The 19773-nt window shown below is 43.8% G+C and overlaps 1 protein-coding gene across 8 annotated transcripts in view; it reads right to left on the bottom strand.

The window, feature by feature from the left end:
• LOC106025956 (steryl-sulfatase-like) overlaps nucleotides 1-19773 on the bottom strand; it is a 210672-nt gene that overhangs the window by 41621 nt on the left and 149278 nt on the right. For all 8 annotated transcript variants that reach the window (XM_063242777.1, XM_063242784.1, XM_063242778.1 and 5 more), the window contains one exon: nucleotides 2467-2604. In XM_063242777.1, coding sequence (XP_063098847.1) covers nucleotides 2467-2604 — 138 coding nt within the window. The remainder of the gene's footprint in view (nucleotides 1-2466; nucleotides 2605-19773) is intronic.

Genomic DNA, 19773 nt, shown 5'->3' with positions numbered 1-19773 from the left:
GGAGCTCCTGAGCGCTCCCCGGCGCGAGAGGGAGGCGAAGCCTTCCGCCCCACCTTGGGGGCTGTTCCTGGAAGCGATCCCTCGCCACGAGGCGGCCGCCCGGGAGCTCCCTTCCTCTTCGCCAGAACAGGAAGTGATGCACGGGCCCCCATTTTCCGCCCAATCATGGCCGCCGTCTTATGCTCCGCCGCCGGCGGGTCGGTATTTTTACAGGCGGCTTTGGCAGGGGGGACATTTGTTTCATGAGGTACATCCACCACCTGGGATAGATAGTGGCCCCTACGGGATATTTCCTGTACAAGTAGCTATGGACCAGGGACGTAATGCATGGGAGCCTTTTGAGATAAAGCAGATTAGAGAACTTAAAAATGCAGTTACAACCTTTGGGCCGACTGCGCCTTACACCATTGCCATGCTGGAGAACCTGTCTTCTGGGCCCCTCACCCCCGCGGACTGGATTCAGCTGGCAAAGGCGTGTCTGCCCTCGGGTAGTTACCTGGATTGGCGAGCCTGGTACGCAGAGTTCTCTGCAGAGCAGGCTGAGAGAAACGCCAGTCGGGGAAACCGGGGGTGGAACAAGGAAATGCTTATGGGAGAAGGTCGGCACGCTGATGATCAGACTCAGTTCCCCGGCGCTGTCTATGAACAAATCAACGCCATAGGGCTCCGCGCCTGGAAGCAGGTAAGTGGTGCCGGAACAGCCTCCTTGTGTCTTTCAAAAATAATTCAGGGTACCACAGAGCCATTTGTTGACTTTGTGGCCCGAATGCAAGATGCTGCCGATAAGATATTTTCTGATCCGGGAGTGGCTCGACCGCTGGTAAGGCAGCTGATTTTTGAGCAATGTACAAAGGAGTGCAAGGCAGCGATAGCTCCTCATAAGAACAAGGACCTCAACGCCTGGATTAGGATATGCAGAGAGATAGGGGGGCCGCTCTCCAACTCGGGAGTGGCTGCTCTCCTGGCCGCGGCTGTACAGCAGAGGGGACCTCGCGGGTCAGAAGGGGAATGTAAGGCTAAAGGGTGTTTTGCCTGCGGGGAGCCAGGACACATTAAACGTCATTGCCCAAACAATACAGATGCTAGGCCTCGCCCTAGGAATGAAGAACCATATGTTTGTGGGCGATGCAAGAGGGGATCACACAAAGCTGAGGAGTGTAGGTCGGTCTTTGATGCTCAGGGCAACCGTATTTGTGGACGAGATGCTAGAGGGCCAAAAAACGGCCAGAGGGGGCCCCCTTCACAGGCGGGCCCCCGCCCCAGAGACAGGACAGCTCAGGATGGCAGCCTTCAACAAGGGCCACCCCTGGGTCAGCAGGTGTGGACCTCAGTGTTGCCTCCAGACTTATATTAGTGCCTGATATGGGTGTTCGAGTGGTTGAAACCACCTTTAAGGGACCGTTACCCGAAAATTCTTTACGGAGAGAAAATGAGTGCAAGCTTGTGTGCATCCAGGTTCCGTCCAGTTTGTGCCTGGCCCTAGAAAAAGGACGAGGGCCTCAGGGCCTTGGCAGACCATGGGACGGCCGACCAGGGTCTAAGCCAAGGACCTACGGTGGGCCTACGCATAGGGCATAAGCCTCTGCACCCAGTCCAGAAAGGGCTACGATGCGCACATTTATAAAAAAAAAATAAAAAAGGGGGAGATGTTGAGAGCCGCAGCCCCTAGCCCGGTCGCCTCACTTGGCGGACGTGAGGCCTGTAGTAAAGAGTAAAGCCTGAGGTAGATTACCCCTCCCATCGAGCACGTTAGTTTCCTGCTTACCGCGTAAGCAACCCGCTCAACAATATAGTCTGCCTGGCAACTGATGATGTTAGCCAATCAGCTTGCCTTGCTTACTTTAACATGATTGGACACTGTATCCGTATATATACTGGTGCCACCCCTGGGGGGGGAAGAAGAAGCCCGGAAGTAGAAGCCCAGAAGGAGCTGCGGGGAGCGGACCAAAGGAGGCTTCGGCTGGGAGCGATCCCAGGGCAGGCTGTACGGAGAAGGAAAATAAAAGAAAAGGTTGTCCACTGCCAGACTTTGTCGTGTGTCCTTCCTGCCAGCCGGGAGCGACATCGACACACACACACACACACACACATACACAAAGACAGAATCCTGCTGCCATCTTGATTTTAGACCAACGGAGATAGCCATGTTGAACGTTTGCATCTCAGATCTATGAGTTATTACAGCAGCCAGACGGGATGCGAACAGAGGGGGAGAACCATTCAAGTTCTAACAAGGTGCATAATAAGAGGTGCTATTTGCAGCTCAGGGGTGCACAGCGCCATTTCATGAATGGACATGGAACATGGGATTTTAAGGTGAGCAGAGAAGCTCACTCTGGTCCCCTGGGTGTGCACAGCACGGCATGTGAGGAAGTCTTACATGCTGCCAAGAAATGGAAGAAGAACAGAAAATCTGTAAGAACGAGAGTAAAGCAGCTGCTACCACGCTGCGAGGCCACGTCTCACCTTTATAGATCCTGTTGCTTCCTCCATGCATCTCCCCTTTGCTCGTCACCTCTTCGACGTGGGCTCCCTGGTCTGATGTGAAGTAGACCAGGGTATTGTCGGCCAGTCCCAGCTCATCCAGGACATTCAGAACCTGCCCTGGAAGAGACAGACAGACCTCGCTTTAGAGAAGTTCCACCATCATGAAGGTAGTTCATTCCTCAAGGCAGGAAGGCGGTACCTCTGCATCTTGAGGTGTAACACAATTGGAAAAGGACCCGTCATGACATGGTTCCGAGAATGGCCACCGACAGAGGCCACTCCAGCTGGCCCAGGCTTTGAAGTTCCAAAGAAGTAACCCACCCCAGGAGCAAATATGTCTGCAACTGTTTTGGAACGAACCTCATTTTGCAATATTTTGCAGTAGACACCCAAACCTAGAACTATCCATCACGAATATCAATATTTCTCATAGTTTCTGTTTTCTTTTTTCTCCTCCTTCTCCGTTAGTCTAACACTGCCCGCCGGTCCAACTTAACACGAACAGCAATTACAACCACAATATTTCACGCAATCTCTTGATTGCTCGCCATAGGTGATAGGGTGTGTTCCCTGTTCTGTGGTGTGTACCCCCAGGAACCCTTAAAGTCACAGCTGCTTTTTTACTTTACACAAGAAAGCAATAGTGCTGTAAAAAGAGAAGAGAGCTGTTCCAGTTCAGAGACGGGGAAAGGAGGGGAACAGAAAGTAAGAGTTAAGTCAGATTCTAAAACTCAGAATGCTAAACTCTGAACAGATCAGTGGGTGGATTTAGTGAACAAGACAAACAGGAAAAAACAAAACAAAACAAAACAAAAGACCTTGAAAAAGCAGGAGGGGGGTAGGAGGAGAAGGAAGAGGAGGAGATGGAGGAGGAGGAGATGGAGGAGGAGAAGATGGAGGAAGACGAGATGGAGGAGGAGACGGAGGAGGAGGAGGAGAAGGAGGAGATGGAGGAGGAGGAGAAAGAGAAGGAGGAGGAATAGAAGAAGGGAGGGATGAGGAGGAGGAAGAGGAGGAAGTGGAGGAGAAGGAGGAGGAGAAGGAGATGGAGGAGGAGGAAGAGGAGGAGGAGGAAGAGGAGAAAAAGAAGGAGGAGGAGAAGAGGAGGAGGAGATGGAGGAGGAAGAGGAGGAGGAAGAGGAGGAGGAAGAGGAGGAAGAGGAGGAAGAGGAGGAGGAGGAAGAGGAGGAAGAGAAGGAAGAGAAGGAGGAGGAGATGGAGGAGGAACAGGAAGAGGAGGAGGAGATGTAGGAGAAAGAGGAGGAGGAGGAAGAGGAGGAGGAGGAAGAGGAGGAAGAAGAGGAGGAGGAAGAGGAGGAAGAGGAGGAAGAGGAGGAGGAGGAGAGAAGGGGGAGGAGGAGATAGAGGAGGAGGAGATGGAGGAGGAACAGGAAGAGGAGGAGATGTAGGAGAAAGAGGAGGAGGAGGAGGAAGAGGAGGAAGAGAAGGAAGAGAAGGAGGAGGAGGAGAGGAGGAGGACATGGAGGAGGAACAGGAAGAGGAGGAGGAGATGTCAGAGAAAGAGGAGGAGGAAGAAGAGGAGGAGGAGGAAGAGGAGGAAGAGGAGGAGGAGGAGATAGAGGAAGAGGAGATGGAGGAGGAGGAGGAGGAGAAGAGGAGGAGGAGAAGAGGAGGAGGAGATGGAGGAGGAGGAGGAGGAGGAGAAGGAAGAGGAGGAGGAAAAGCATTTCACAGAGCTCTCTGGTCACACCCATGGATGAAATGCTGTCGCTGACAATGATGTCAAAAGATGTTCTTCTGAACTAAGGCTAGAACAGGACAGGTGAGTGCGGAGAGTGAGGAGGTCAGCCCAAGTCCACAACTGCTGTATATGGAAGAAAAGCACACAAATAACTACTCTACTGTTCCACTTCTATTCACGCTTACAATTTTCCTTAGGAAACCAGGTGTCATGGTACCTGCCTACACTCTCAGCAGACAGGAGGCTAACACAGGAAGCTCACAAGTTCAGGGTCACCCTTGGCAACTGGATGAGACTCTTTGCTCAAAACAAAATTGCTTGACTTTAAAGAAAAACAAAAATAAATAAGTAAATAAAAGCCAAAACATGATTTTACTTCATGAGAAACACAACAGACTCAACAGAAGCCACCACGGCCCTTTAAACAGAAGACAATGATAGCCCAATCAGAGAGGAACAGTACAGAATTTCCCTGCAGATCACACAGTTACACGCTGCTGGTTTGCAGTTCAGGACCAGAGTACATACAGCTGGACTTCAACTGGCACAGCAGGCTGAATCCATTATCAATTTACATCCATTGATATATAACAGTCATGCATTTCATGAGGTAGGATGGGATGTTTTCAAACAGGTATGCGATGCAATTAAATAAAAGTCAAGTGAATATTTAAATTAAAATGGATCGGGGGTCCTCCCGCTCCTGAGCACGGTGACTGGGCGTTCACTTTGCATGCCTAACGTGTACCTCTCTGGAGCTTTGCTACAAGTACAGGGCATTAACCCTCTGACTTGAACTGGGAAAACAAAAATGGATTAGAGCAAAAGACACATGGTCCCGAAGCCCCCTCAAATGCCACCCCCTCTTTCCAAAACATTTATCCCATCATTCTGACGACCTTGCACGGCAGGCAGTGCCTGCAAGTGTTCTTCCACACACGTCTTTAGGTGGGCCGTCCTGCCTGCCTCATGTCCAAAATGCATTCAAAACACTGATCCTTCATGGTCCTTCTGATGTTGGGGGAGTGTCAGAAGTCACACGGTGCCAGCTCCGGCGAATACGGTGGGTGTCAGGATGCACATGGTGTCATGTTTTTATGAACCTGCCTTTCCCTGGGATGCCACTTTGCAGCAGAGTCCAGTATATTTTTATCACAACTCGTAAAGATGCTAGAGCAAAAGGACTTCTGTAGCGGCTTCCAAAAGTAGCAGGAATGATGGCAAGGTATGTTCAAAGCAAGGAGGATTTTGTCCATAGTACTGCATACACTGTTTAGAGTTCAAGCCAGGGAAAATATATCTATGAATACACCATATCTATCCACTACAGATATTAGTATGGGGATTTCTCAAAAAATTGAAACTCAAGCTTCTATTATTTTTTGAGGGGTAAAACCATTTAAAACCTTTTCTCCACACTTTTTCTTTTAAAAATACACAAGCAGTCGAGAGCAGTGTTCACCTAACAGTAACACAGCACGGCTCACTTTGCCCGTCTAAGCATAACTTCGTATTTCTTAATCAATCTCTACCCCTTTACAGTCTCAGTCTCCCAGGCTGCGTAACTGCCACCTGCTCTCAGTTTTGAGGACGTCACCTTTTCTCACTTGTACCCGTGAATGAGATCACGTGGCGTGCATCGCTTGACATCTGGCTCTCTGCATTGAATGGGGTGTCTTCCTGTTCCACAATGCCATCTCAAATGCCAGGAGCTGATCCTTCTTTATGATAGAACAGGCTGTACCGCGTGTGCAAGCAAGAGCCCCTGTTTGTACACGTTTGTGGGACGTAACGTGTACAGCCTCTGTGTGGAGTTGGTACACGTAAGCGACATACCTTCATTCCCCACCATCCCCTCCCTCCTTGTGCCTTCCAATTCTTGGTCTTCTTCCCACTTGAGAAAGATCCATCTCTGACCTCCTATGACTCGGTTATCTATCATTTTGCACTTTATTTAAATTTTGGGTTTCATCTGATATGTAGGCTTGTGTGTCTGATTTATTTCACTCAACATTATGACTTGAAGGCACACCCATTTTCCGACCAATGCCTCTACACCGCTGGTAGGAATATAGAGCATCCACTGTGGGTTGCATAACACTAGAAGCATGGAGATCCCTCAAAAACTAAAACTATGAGTCCCATTTGACCCGGCTATTTATTTGTAGGTATCTTCCTTAAACAGTTAAAAACTTGGCATCACAGTGATCCATTGTGCCCATGTTATAGCAGCATGATTTACAATTGGTAAATCTTGGAAATAATTTACATGCTCATCAGCTGTATTTATACACATTTTCTCTGTATCTTTCCTCACATTCTCTCAAGTCATTTTTAAAGCAGCTCACCCCATCACAACCCTATTATGTGAGGAGCCAATCTTTTCATATCCTCTGGGGATTGTGGGTGACATCACTGATCTGCACATGGAAAGCAAATTTGGGGTTAGGTTCATCGAATCACTGCAGCGTGACTACAGCAGTTGAGCTTCTGCAAGGATATCAGACCTATTTTGCAGAGAAATAATGACGCTAATAAATCCTATCCAGGAGACAGATCATATCTGGTCAAGACACTCTCCACGCGTCAGTTTCCAGGAAAGGGGAGGAAGAATCACAGGGTGACCTCCCCACAGAAGTGGCAAAGATGATTTCTGATGCAGAAACAATACTTCAGTCACCTGCTGCCAGCCACACATCTGCTACAGGATTGCAAATGCCACAGGGTAGACGAGGTTCAGTCTTTCTCAATTTTTAACTCCTGCGGTGAACATTCTCAGCACCCGAATCACATACATAAATGCAGTGCTCTCGAAACCAAGCAACAGGACACCCGGGGCCCATTTCAGTAATTGGTCTCCTGTGATAAATCACCCTTGTGTAGACATTTATTGTCTTGTCTTTATCTGGTCCAGCTAAGCGAACCACCTGTGCGTTGGCGCTCATCTGGCTGCAGGGTTATCTCTGCCTGTGATACTAATTCATTCCGTATTTCTTTGAAAGTGGTAAATAGTTCCATGAGAGGAAATAGAAGCCACAAGGTGATATAACCCTCATTGGGCTTTGAAAGAAAAAAAAACATGAAGCTGTCGGTCATATAACAACTTCCATGTAAAATAATTCAGGTCGAAGTTTAGTGGTTTCCCATTCTCCTGTAGTTACTCCAGAGGGAAGGGGGGGGCGTATACCTGCATTTCAAACAGTAGTCACCTTTCCTCTATTTAGAAGAATCTTGGCTCAAAGAAAAATGCTGTAGAAAAAAAAAGCTTTGCAAGAAGAAAATATGGCTGTATAACTTCTGTGCACATCAAAACCCACATGCAAATACTAATACCAGTTTGTCTATAAGAGCCCAAACCTTGGAGAAAGCCAAGATGACACTCAACCAGCAAGTGGATGTGTAAGGCATGGAACTTCCAGACAATGGAAAGATAATTTAGCCCTCAGAGAAATAAGGGAACCGGCTGTGAAAAGCCAGAGATGAATCTTAAACACACATTTTTAAGTGCCAACAAGTCAGTAAGAAAATTCAGTGTAGTATATGGCCTCCCATATAATCTAGAAAAGAGAAAGCCATGCAGACTGTAAAGATATCATCCTGCAGGACTGAAAGACACCAGACATATTTTGTAGCAGAAATAATGAAAGATATATTACAGTGATCCATGCACATCCATCTGCGTTAATAGCAGCACAACTTGTAGTAGCTAATTCTTGGAAATAGCCTCTTTATCCATCAACAGATGAATGGATGGAGCATGTGATATACACGCAGTAGTGTGTTAATACTACTCTGCCATAACAAAGGATAAACTATGGATGACTCCTAATGCATTCCCTTTGTTTAAACCAGATACCTCCTGTTTACTATCTCCCCTCTGGGCTTTCATGTTTTTAATCTCCAGACAAATCTCCAGCTGCATTTATACACAGACTGTTTCAACTAGCATTTCTGGCTTGCATCTCCATCTTAATATCTCTCTCTGGATACAGCCTCCACATTCCAATTTTTCAAACGACCACTGTCAGACATTTAATACGTCCTTATTCTAATTCCCTGCTCAGAGTGACAACCTGGCTGATCATCTTCATCTACAACGGGGCTGGGATTAATACAGAAAGCAGCTAAGGCTGTAATGTAGGTATGAGGAATGGAAAATCCAGCTCATTCTGCTGAGAAACTGTCAGATTTCTGATTTCCTTGGAGTCTTTTGTTCCCTCCAAAGACATGCAGAGGACCCCATGCTATGCAGGCTTATGCCAGAATCTTATGTGGAAAGTCTGCAGCCTGTTAACTATTTATTTTTTCATAAGATAGATCCTATCAAAGGTCTCACATATTTCTCTCTTCAAAATTCCAAACAGAAATCTCCCATGGGAACAAACGATGCTGTATTATTCTTTCTCCAAGAGCAATAGATTGCAAGTCAGAGGTCCAAAAATATTATTCTTCAGTGAGGTTCTTGAGGTATAATGATACCAATTTATATAGGATGATAGTTTTGAATTACCAGTGGCGGGCTGCAGGAAAACTCATAAATGAAATGTTTTATTTCCAAAGCTTTCTTGTACTTTTTTTTTTTTTGTCCCCGAATGAAACAAATACAGACAATCGGGCATTTCAAGAGCACTTTGTTATTTAACTGCAGACAAGAAGAGCCAGGTTATCAGCAGCAAAGGATTTCTAATCAGTCGTGTTACCATCCTAAAGAAGAAAATTTGAACAAGAGTAAATCTGGACTCTTTCCCCCATGGTAAAGGAAGGCTAAATTCCAGTCTGCAGAGTTCATTTATTCTAAGGATTTCTTCACAAACAAGTTGCTTCTCAGAGTCTCGCAGGGTAGTAAACTACACAGGGGACTGTAGGGTTTCAAACGCACAGCTGAGATTCTAGGTCTTAATGAGCAAGAACTCGGTAGTTAACGTCTTATTTAAGGTTCTGATTTAAGCAGACTTGTTTGTGCTTGAATCCCCAAGACTTTTTTTTTTAAACCTCTACATGGGAAACGTAATGGACAAAAACTGTGAGTTGTATTAAGGAGGCTACAGCCCCTGGCTACAGGGGCTGAGGATTTAGCTCAGTGGCATAAGCGCCTGCCTTGCAAGCGCGCGGTCCTGAGTTCTATCCCCAGCACCAAAAAACCTAAAAGGAATTGGCTGCAGATTTAGGCTAGGGTCACCCTCAGGGTTTGTGCTGAACATACCTTAATTCCTAACATGCATTTAAAATACTACTTTGCCTCACTGAAGCTGAGATACTTTGCTTAATTTAGACTTGTGAGCTGAACACAGTACACTCTCAGTAAATACAGTGGGCTCAGGAATCCCAGGCCAACAGGGCAACTTAGCAAGATCCTGGCTTTAAATAAAAAGATAAAAAGGGCCAAGGTTGGAGCCCAATGGCTTACAAACAGAGAAAGAAAATAAATAGGTTTGTGTTTTATTTTTCTTTCTTTCTACAAGGTAGGTGGAATCAGACAACCTACTGGAGTAAAATGTTTGAAGTATGTATTTACATTTTCTGAAGCATTGGGCTCCTCAATGAAAATAAAGATCCCCCCAGGCACATATTTTTGGTACATTTTTACAGTGCGTAATGTAGGGGGTAAAGGGAAGAGAACAAGGAAAAAAAGAAATGAAGATGTATTATGTACTGATTCTCCACAAGGAACGCACACGTTGTGGATTACAAATATGTACCAACAAATGAAAAAAAAATATCCTTACCTACTATAAAAAGTTAAGAAAGGAGTTTTACCTACTTTTTGTAGAACTCTGGGAAACGTTAAAGAGCCCCTTTAAAGCTATTTTGGAAAGTTATTCTGTAATGCTTGATACATTGTGTCAATCTGAGAAGTTTAGTAGCTTCCTGGAGTGAATCAGTAGATGGACATCCTGCGGTACAGAGGACTTGCCCTAGGGAGACTGTTTACAGCTTAGGATGATGTGATGGTTGATTCATTGTGTCACCTTTAGAAGTTTTACTAAGTGACTCAGCAGGGGAAAAGTGTTCTTACTTTGTAAACTTCCTCAGCCTGTGCAAGAGGAGAGGCAGGAGATGCTTTGAGGGCTACACCTACCCTAGGGCAAGTAACCTGCTTTCCTATAAAAGAGGAAAAGAGGCTTACTTTCCCCTTTTTGGCTCTTGTTGCTTTGACTATCTTCTGAACAGTTGCCCCTCACCGTTCCACCCTGCCTTGGAGGCAGCTGATTATAGACTGAAACCTCCACAGACAGGGAGCTAGATGAACCTTTCCTTCCTTGACTTTGGGTAGTGGGTATTTCGTCTTAACAATGAATAAAAGCAACCAAGACATAGTCCTTCTCCTAACTAGCAGGGAGATGGTGGATCTCCTATGATGTCACTGTAGCTGCACATTAAAGACAGAATGAGAGATGCAGCCATTGAACCGATTGGTGCGGGTGAGGATTTCTATGTATGAAATGCATGGTGTTGGTCCAGGGATATGACCTTAGCAGCTATAATCTGATCCTCGCCTGAACCATCTGTCTAGCAGCACAGAGAAATTCTGCTGTCATTGGCTGGGGACAGGCAATTCTTTGTTAGCTTAGGGAGGGATTAGAAACATAACTAATATCCCCTATATCAGGATGTATCTGTCACAACTCAAAAATTCATCATCTGCAGCTGAATGCAATGTCTACCTAATGGAGGTGCGGTCAATAGTGTATTCTTTCCTGAAACTGAAATAAATGGTCAGGATCTCCAGACCTTCAATCCTGATCTTATCCTTAATATGCAGTTCAAGGGACTTCACAGATGGGCTGTTTGCAAGCATCTGATTTATCAGTACGATAGACACAAGCTGTAAGAGCTTGCACACGTCTAACAAGTACATACCTTGAAAAAAAGTTCAGCTGAATTAGACATCTACAGAATGCAAATAACATTTACAATGAGGAACCATCTCCCTCCGGTGAGAATGATTATTATTTAAGAAGGAATCAAAAGCAGACGATCACAAATTCCGGCAAAGATATTGTGAAAAAGGGATAGATACTACGAAACATAGGACGGAGATTCTTAAATCACAATCAAAATTAGTACTTCCAAATGACCCAGCCGCCCCATTTCTGAGTGTACATCCAAAGGAAATGAAATCAGCATCCCAAAGGGTTATCTACAAATCCACGTCTATAGTGGTATTCTTCACAATAGCTAAGATACCGAGTTCCCCTGGGGGTCCATCAGCACCCGAATGGATACAGACCACGTGCTTTCTATACATTCTGGACATTCAACAAAGAGTAAGCAGCATATTATCATTTGCAGCACAATGGGTGGAACTGGAGGATACCATATTAAGGGAAATAAGCCACACACCAAATGACAAGAAACACACCATATCCTCTCTCTGGAAGCTTGAAAAAGATGTACAAGTTGCAGGTGATTGCTAGGCAAACAGGAGGGGATGAGACCTGACTCAAACATGGGAAGACAGTTCTAGGCGTTGTACGTTGTATGCACTTATGAAAGTCACTCCCTGTCCCCTGTTAAGATGTACATTAGTAGATAAAAGAAAAAGCTGACACAAAAGAAAAAATAGTTTACTACTCAATTTTTTTTTTATCAATTTGTGCTTTTTATCTACCTTCTATAAACCGGGTGAGAGAAAAAAATAAAATAAAAGCATGATGTACTTTCTTTGAGGGAGTTTTCTTTTTTTGCTTTTTAGCTTTTCGTTTATCTGATTTGAGGATCTCTCAGCAGAAAAGCAAGCAAAAAGGTAATAGTTAAACTGAACGTGTGAAGTCTGGGCACACTTTTATTTATGCACGAATTAGGCAAATGACAGACAGCAAGCAATATGTTCCATGGAAGAGACCTGGGCTTGAAAGATGGTGAACCAGGAAGAGGAGGAGGAGGTCAGCTCCATCACAGACTGCATGTGTAGGTCCTAAGTGAGGGGAGGAGGGCGGTCACTACAGCCCGATTGATTGAGCTCCTGAGAAGCGACTGTATTGATGTCTTGAGTATGTCTGTTGTTCAGAGATGACAGAACTGCCCTTTCCGAAGTCCTCTAAGTGGGTACATTTTCCTGAATGAGGGCAGAGGCACACATTCAAAGCCTGCTTTCTATCCACTCAACCAGATCACCACATCTGCTAATCTGGAGACCATCTCTTTTGCTATTTGATTCGCTTCCTTATCTTTTATTGAACCTAAAAGTTCCATTCCCACCGTGTTCAGAAGATAATCCTAATCATTTTCAAATAGCTATGAAGAAGCAAGCAAAAGAAAGATTGGATTACACAATTTATGTACTTTTTTTCACTCTATTTGAGCAACTGAATCTAAAAATCAAGACCTTATGCTGAGGATACAGGGTGTCTACTCCATTCTTATTATACATCTGAATTCCTTGAGCTTTAGTGGGTCATTTATCAAAGGGGGGCTGTGCTAAAACACAGATTTGCATTCAGTGTCTGAAAACTTTAATTTCTCAAAAATGCTTCCAGGGAAAGCTAACAATGGTGACTATCTGAAGAATCCCCCACCCTTTGAAAAGCAAGTTTACATGTTACAAAATGTGTAACCAATATTGACATATAGAAAAAAAAAAAGACATTTGACAATTGGCCAATTTCTAGAACTATATTGTTCATAAAAGTTGGATAGAGTTTCAGATCTTTTGATATGTAACTTCTCTATGCAGTGAACACGCATGAACAGATGAGTTAGAGCATGGAATACTGAAAGACTAAGGTCCTGATGTTCTATCAGGGACCCTTGGGGTTCTGCCAACTCAGGGATTTTTTGCTCAAGTGACTTCGTTTCTTGGAAATACCCCTTTTTCGGATGCTGTCCTACCTGGTGGCTATGATAATGCTGTGATTTCCTCCATTACACCCATCTTTACCTCAATCAGCGCTGTAATGTGTGATTTTTTTTCCTCCTGCACTTGCATCTGCTCGAGCCATCTGGGATGCTTTCCCAGCTCGATTCAGCTACCTTCTTGGGTTAACAACAACATCTATGTGTCTGTGTGTGCGTGTCGTGTTTTTCTAGGGTGTTACATTTGCTGGAAATAATCAAACAACTGCAATTGGTTCTCATCTGTATGGAGCTCACCAGTGTCTTCCCGTGTGAATGAGGCAGTCACACAGAACAGAGTTGTCTCTGCTGCATGGGAGGAAACCCCGTGGGCACATCTGCTGGCCAGAGGAGGCCACTTTGAATGTGACTGTTATCGGATCATTGAAACCACACCGTGCGGTTTCCCTGAGCCTCTAACCCTCACGCTGCCATGGACTGTTTTGAAATGCCAGAGTTCAGTTTGAACAAAACGTCCGTCCCCCCCTAACTGTGCCATGTCATTCTAATCTCTAGAGTTTCTTTTGCTGCAGAAAGTTCAGTTCAGCGATCTGCTGCTTAGAATAGTTACCAACTGAATGTGCCCTAGGAAGTGATCTGTCTTACCTATATGTTTAACCTTGGGCTATTTCTGCAACAAATATCAGTGTGAATCTCTGGACACATCAGCTTTGTGCTGGACAGTCTTCCCCTCAGGATAACAAAAATCTTAGGTAATGAGCTTGTCAAAAGAAAGTATCATTTTAGCTCATAGCTTTGGAGGTTCAGTCCATGATCGGTTTGCCCTGTTGCTTTTGGGTCTGAAGGGAAGGAGAATATTATAGTTGAATTGTGTCAGCGCTCAAGGCTGCTTACCTCACAGCAAGGAAGAAAACACTGGAGGAGAAAGAGCTTGCAGCCCGCAGTCCCTCAGCTAGAGCTAACTTCTTCCCACAAGGCTCTGTCACTTACATTTTCTACTGTATCCCAATATGACTAACTTGGAGATCAAACCACGGGCATCTGGAGGACATTCAACATGCAAACTACTGAAGTCTGCACTTCTCCATCAATATTTAATTAGAGATGCACTTCCAAACTTCCTGTCTGATCTAAGAAGGTAGAAATGAGAGAAATAAAAATAGGGAATCATCACAGACCATGAATGAATAACCAGCAAACCAAGCTTCACAGAATTTTGAATTTACAACTTCTTACTACACCATTTATATCTGTTTAGAAGGTAAATTTTATATGCAGTTTTATCCTCTAATGTTGACAATATAAAATTAAAAATGTTTCCTTTGGCTGACATCCTGTATACTAATGACAGATTGAAGTTCTTCCTGCCATTCAAATTAAAACCTGGGTGCACCCACTGGTCACCCTTGGGAGCAATATGTGGTCCCTTGTCCCTTTGTCTTGGATATTTCTTTCTCTGTTCTGTGTCTCTCTCATGCCATGAATTGGACAGCTTTCCACCAGGACCTCTAATTCAGACCTCGCTTTCCAGATACATTCATTGTTATACAGTAAACACTTAAAAACATAGCTTTCACCCAAACTCTTGGATCCTAAAATATCTTTTCTTGAAATAAATAACTAGAAAATCAATTGCGCTAATGAAATGGCTCGATGGCTCAAAACTAAGCTTTATTGTTTGTATATTTGCAATACATAATAAGTACATTCATCCTGGGGATTTGGTATGCACACATAGGGCACCTTAATCTTTTCCATTCCCCGTTTTTCTTCTCTTCCTCCACCTTTTGCTCCCCTTCACATTTGCAAAAGGGCCCTCGTCTGTTTCCTCTTATCTATCTTTTACAGTGGTACCTCCGGGACTGAACTTAATTTGCTCTATGATTTTGTAAAGATGCTCGCCTTTGTATCTGTGTGTGAAACACGCCATGGTCATGTTCACCACCTGATGCAGAGTTTGCAGACAAAAACAAAAGTTTGCTAAATGCTTCAGTTTGCAAAAACAAACCGTCTGCAAACAACAGCCGTCCTGTACCGAGGTACCACTGTGTTCTGCTCTTTGAATTACTGATACTCAGCTTTGTTCATATGCCATTCTTACCCCTTCTCACGCAAGGGCAAGCCCTAAAATCTGCCTGCTCTTGGTATAACAGCAGAAAGAGAGACGGAAAACAGCACGTAGATCGTGTGCATGGAAGGAGATGACCTTGCCCAGTGACCTCTAAGTTCAGGAGCCTCCTAGAACCGTTCAGCTGCAAAGCCAGTAGAACAGACCTGGGACTCAGGAACTGCGGCAAACACAGTCAGCATTGTTAGAAGAGACCTTCCTCGAGGAAGCGACACTCTAAGGCAGGGTCGGCTGGGGCACATATCAGGGAATGTCAAAGAAGGTTAGGAAAGACAAAGTGATTGGAAAAAAAAAAAAAAAAAGCCAGCAAGCGTTATCTGCAGAGCCACCAGAAACTAAGGGATTTATTAGCTTTCAGTGAGCCATACTCTAGACTGCAACTTGCATTTTATTGTAAATTCATACTCACAGGAAAGGAAATTCTATTGCTTGGATTATGTCAGCAGTGACCCTTGGGGTTATTAAAGCCATTTATTCTGTCCTGTTCAGATTGCCTTTCATTCACCCACACCACATAAACTGCAACCCACCCAGGCTGATAAGATCCACATGCGACCCATAGGCGTCTTTGGAAGAGGAGCTTCTCATAAGAAACATGCCACACTCTCTCTGAATGTTGTGAAGATAAACGTTGCACAAAGTCACTAACAGGGAAGCTCCCTTATCACAGAATATGGCAATTCTTCTGGTTTCAAAGTTCTCCTTCAACCTTTGTTTAATTGGAAGGCAGCAATGAGCAAAAATCAAAATGTCAAGTTACATAAATAAAGCAAAATAGATTTCTTTTTTTTCTCCTTAGACACATACTCAAACCTTTAGATTGTCAAAGAAGTACACTTCCTGCTCTTAGAGCACAGGGAGTTTACTAGCTAATACTCAAATGCGCACATGCTTTTATAAGACGGTTGTTACTGACGAAACTCGGCAATAAGCAGCAATTGAAGACACAGGTATTTGACAGGCAATTCCCTGCTTCAAATTGTGAAAGTTAAAAGCACTAAAACGCTGTAATTTTGTCATTTTTGTTCACTTCTGGCTATTGTCTTACCTCGGAAGGAAAGCAAATATTATGACAAGAATGTTCTTTCTCCAACGAGTTTTCCCAAGTTGAAAGCATGATTATGTGCAAAAGTTACCTTTTGCCATGGCCAGCCAAATGGAGCATTTGCTTTCAAATTTCAGTAATGGATGCCCAGCAGGAGCCAGCTTTCACTAAATTACAGTCAGGCTTGCAGCTGGTGTTTGTGACCTTACATAAATGGTGTTCTGTGTTAAGTAAGGCGAGCACCTATGTAGTTTCAAGAACAGCAAAAGTTCAGTTCAGTTTGAATTTTTTGCATCAGTGACATCTGTAGTACTCAAGGAACAAGTTCCATTTTGCATTAAGAGGCAGGCAGTCCATTAGGGAAGTATATGCTGCCTTACAATCTGCCCTCACTCTCTCCTACTTTTGGTGACGAAGTGAAAAAGAACACACAGGGTCCTCTTGTAAAGACATTTCTCTGGGTTCACCAAAGATTAAACCTCCAGGTTAACAGATGATGGTGAAGTCATTGTTACTGCATCTCAAGGATCCTTGAACCTGGTTAGATGTGACCCAAATGGATGAAGCCAGAAATCAAGGGAGGGTGTAGAAACCCAGCTCCCCGAAAACTCTTGGGTGATTCCACATCCCGCATCCACAGGCTTCTGGAGTCATTGGTTTACGCAGCCATCCAAGGGTCATTTTTCCAATCATTTCAGCTCCCACGTCATAGATCCCACATTCTCATAGCTAGCCAACACCTCCAAAAACAAATTCCTAAGATCTGAACACATGAAACTGCACCTAAAATTATCTACAGCCATTTGCTTCCATTTTGTGCATAAAACAATGGAAGGAAATATCCTTGATGGGGAGTGGCTGAGTCAAGACATAAGCCAAGAGAAGGAGCCCACAGGAGCTACAAGGCACTGAAATTTCTATATTAAAGATGCAGCCTTTATGATAACAACAGACATCTGCAGAGAGCTCAGCATATCCTAGATATTCTGCTATTCCCAGCAAAAAAAAAAAAAAAAAAAAAAAAAAAAAAAAAAAAACCAACAACAACAATGGTATGGCCCCACTTTACAGATGAGAAAACTGATGCATGGAGAAAGAAAGAACCTACTGGGGTTTCCCAGCCAGAGTGTGGTCAACTGGTGTCATGGTTTAGAACTAGCAGTTTTTCACTTCTTTCCTTTGCCAAATTTTCTCTGTAAAGATGACCCAACCACCCTAGAAGAAGCACCCAGCTTCACAAGTACCAAGGCAATTTCCATGGGCATTACAACTACAGTCACAGTCTTGGATAAAGGAGAGATCACAAAGGTAAGCTCCCACGGGGAGCCAGGAGGCAGAGAGGCAACCACCAGCTAGCTGTTCCCTCCTTATTGGCCAGGAAGGTATCTGGGAGCAAAGCAGGAATCTTCCTTTGGGTTCCACTGAGAAAAACCACCCACTCGCACTTCCCCCAGCTCTCAAGCTAGAGCTGGTGCAAAGATGAGGTTATCAGGAATCTCCAGCAGCACCACAGGAGCCCCCAAGAGCTCCTAGAGTTGGACCTGAACTCCTTTGATCTAGCTGGCAGCCATCAAGTGTCCCAAGTCTCAGGTGAGGGTGGCTGGGCACAGGTGTGGGCTGATCACCAGCATGGACCCACAGATAAACCTGGCCGGATGACAGCTGGTGGGGACCCTGGTGGGAAGGATATACGCTACAGGGCTGAGTCCAGATCGTTAGCACATCATTCCTAGGAGCCTCTTCATCGAATGCAAAAAAAGACACAACCCTCCTCTGGGCTACCTGGAGACAAACTAAACCTTCTGGCCTTGTCTTACCAAATTCTCAGGGCACTGAACCTCAAGGACAAATAGCCATAAAACTGAGCAAATAGCAGTACAGAGTCCTACACACATACACACGCATCCTTCCACAGAGGAAATGTTTAATCAGAAAGCAAGAGCTTTTATGGGTTAGGGATATAGCTCAGCAACACAGATCCCGCCTGGCAAGTGTGAGGCCATTAGTTTGATTGTCAGTACCAAAATAGAATGACTACTACTAGTACTAATATTACTACTATTAATACAAAAAGATTTCGATGCCCATCAACCGAGGAATGGGTAAAAAAGATAGAGTATGGTCCTGGTTTATGTCTGTGGTCCTCAGGCTCATGCGTTTGCATTGTGCACCTGTGAGTGGTTCATTGTGTAGCCCTTGGATTGGGGGTGTGAGTGCTGCACCCACCTAGGAGTGCAGCCAGGATGTGATGTGATGGCAGGAAGAAGGTGTGTTTCTCTCTCTTGCTGGTTTCTGCCTTGCTGTTTGCAGCCACCATGAACCGCAGCCCCGCTATGCGACCCTGCCTTGGAGCCAGCTGAGTATGGACTGAAACCTCCACAAACTGTAAGAAATAAACCTTTCCTTTCCCAACTTTGGGCTTCAGGTATTTTGTCACAGGAATGAGTAAAAAGTAACTAAGACAGGTATTTTTATACCACAGAGTAGTACTCAGCTATAAAGGAGGATTGCATTCAGGCTTTTAAAGATAAATGTATGCGACTTGAGATCATACTCATGAGTGAAATAAATCAGACTCACATGTGTAAATACCATATTGTCTCCCAGTATAACAAACTTAAAGAGTAAATAAGATAAAAAATCTTCAATAAATACTGTGAAAAGGTAAGAAACTGCTCAAAGGGGGACAAAAAAACTAGAATAGGGGAAAAGACAAAAGGAAAAATGTAAATTTGTTTATATTCATAAAATAGTTATGATAATATTACTAATTCTATTAGTTCTTGGAAAAGAATAGTTAATACTCATGACTAGATCGATGTGCATGTCTATATCTGGTAATGTAAGGAACTCTTTTCAAGATAACAATATGCAATATTATAATCATTGTTCATTCTTCTCCTATTTTGAAAGCATATATTGTTATTGTTTTAATTTTTATGTTCTTGTAGTTGTTATTTCTATGTCTTTTTCCTTTTCTGTGTTTTCTTTCTCTTTAAAATAAAAAAAATTAAAAATTGGGTAAAATAAAGAGAAAACATGTATAAATTGATTATACAGCTGAGGATAAGGAAATCTTTCTTGTCCAACTATAAATCCTAGATATCATAATGGAAATACCAACTTTGACTAAGGATATTTATCACAAATGACTCTATATACCACAAGAAAACATAAAAGAAGAAAAATATTTACAACATCTAAGCAAAATATTAAAATCCTTGATATGCAGATAATTCATGCAAGTCAATAAGAAAATAAGAAAGACTGCCAATAACAAATGCTGGAGAGGCTGTGGGGAAAAAGGAACTCTCCTGCACTGTTGGTGGGAGTGTAGACTGGTACAGCCTTTGTGGAGGTCAGTCTGGAGATTTCTCAAAAAACTCGGATTGGAAGTCCCATTTGTTCCAGCTATTCCATTTCTAGGCATATTCCCAGAAGAACTGAAGACTTTATACCACAGTGATATATGTGTACCCATGTTTATAGCAGCACATTTTTTTTTTATTTAAAGAGAGAAGAAAAAAAAAAAAGAAAGGACATAAAAAATGCAGTAAAAGGATACAAATAATACAGTATTTCTAGAAAAAAATATATACAGTACGAAATCACCAG

The sequence above is a fragment of the Cavia porcellus genome, unplaced genomic scaffold (genome assembly GCF_034190915.1).
Source record: "Cavia porcellus strain 051 isolate PalLab524CR breed Dunkin Hartley unplaced genomic scaffold, mCavPor4.1 scaffold_33, whole genome shotgun sequence".
Lineage (NCBI taxonomy): Eukaryota > Metazoa > Chordata > Mammalia > Rodentia > Caviidae > Cavia > Cavia porcellus.
This window is presented reverse-complemented; position numbering and strand designations above follow the sequence as displayed.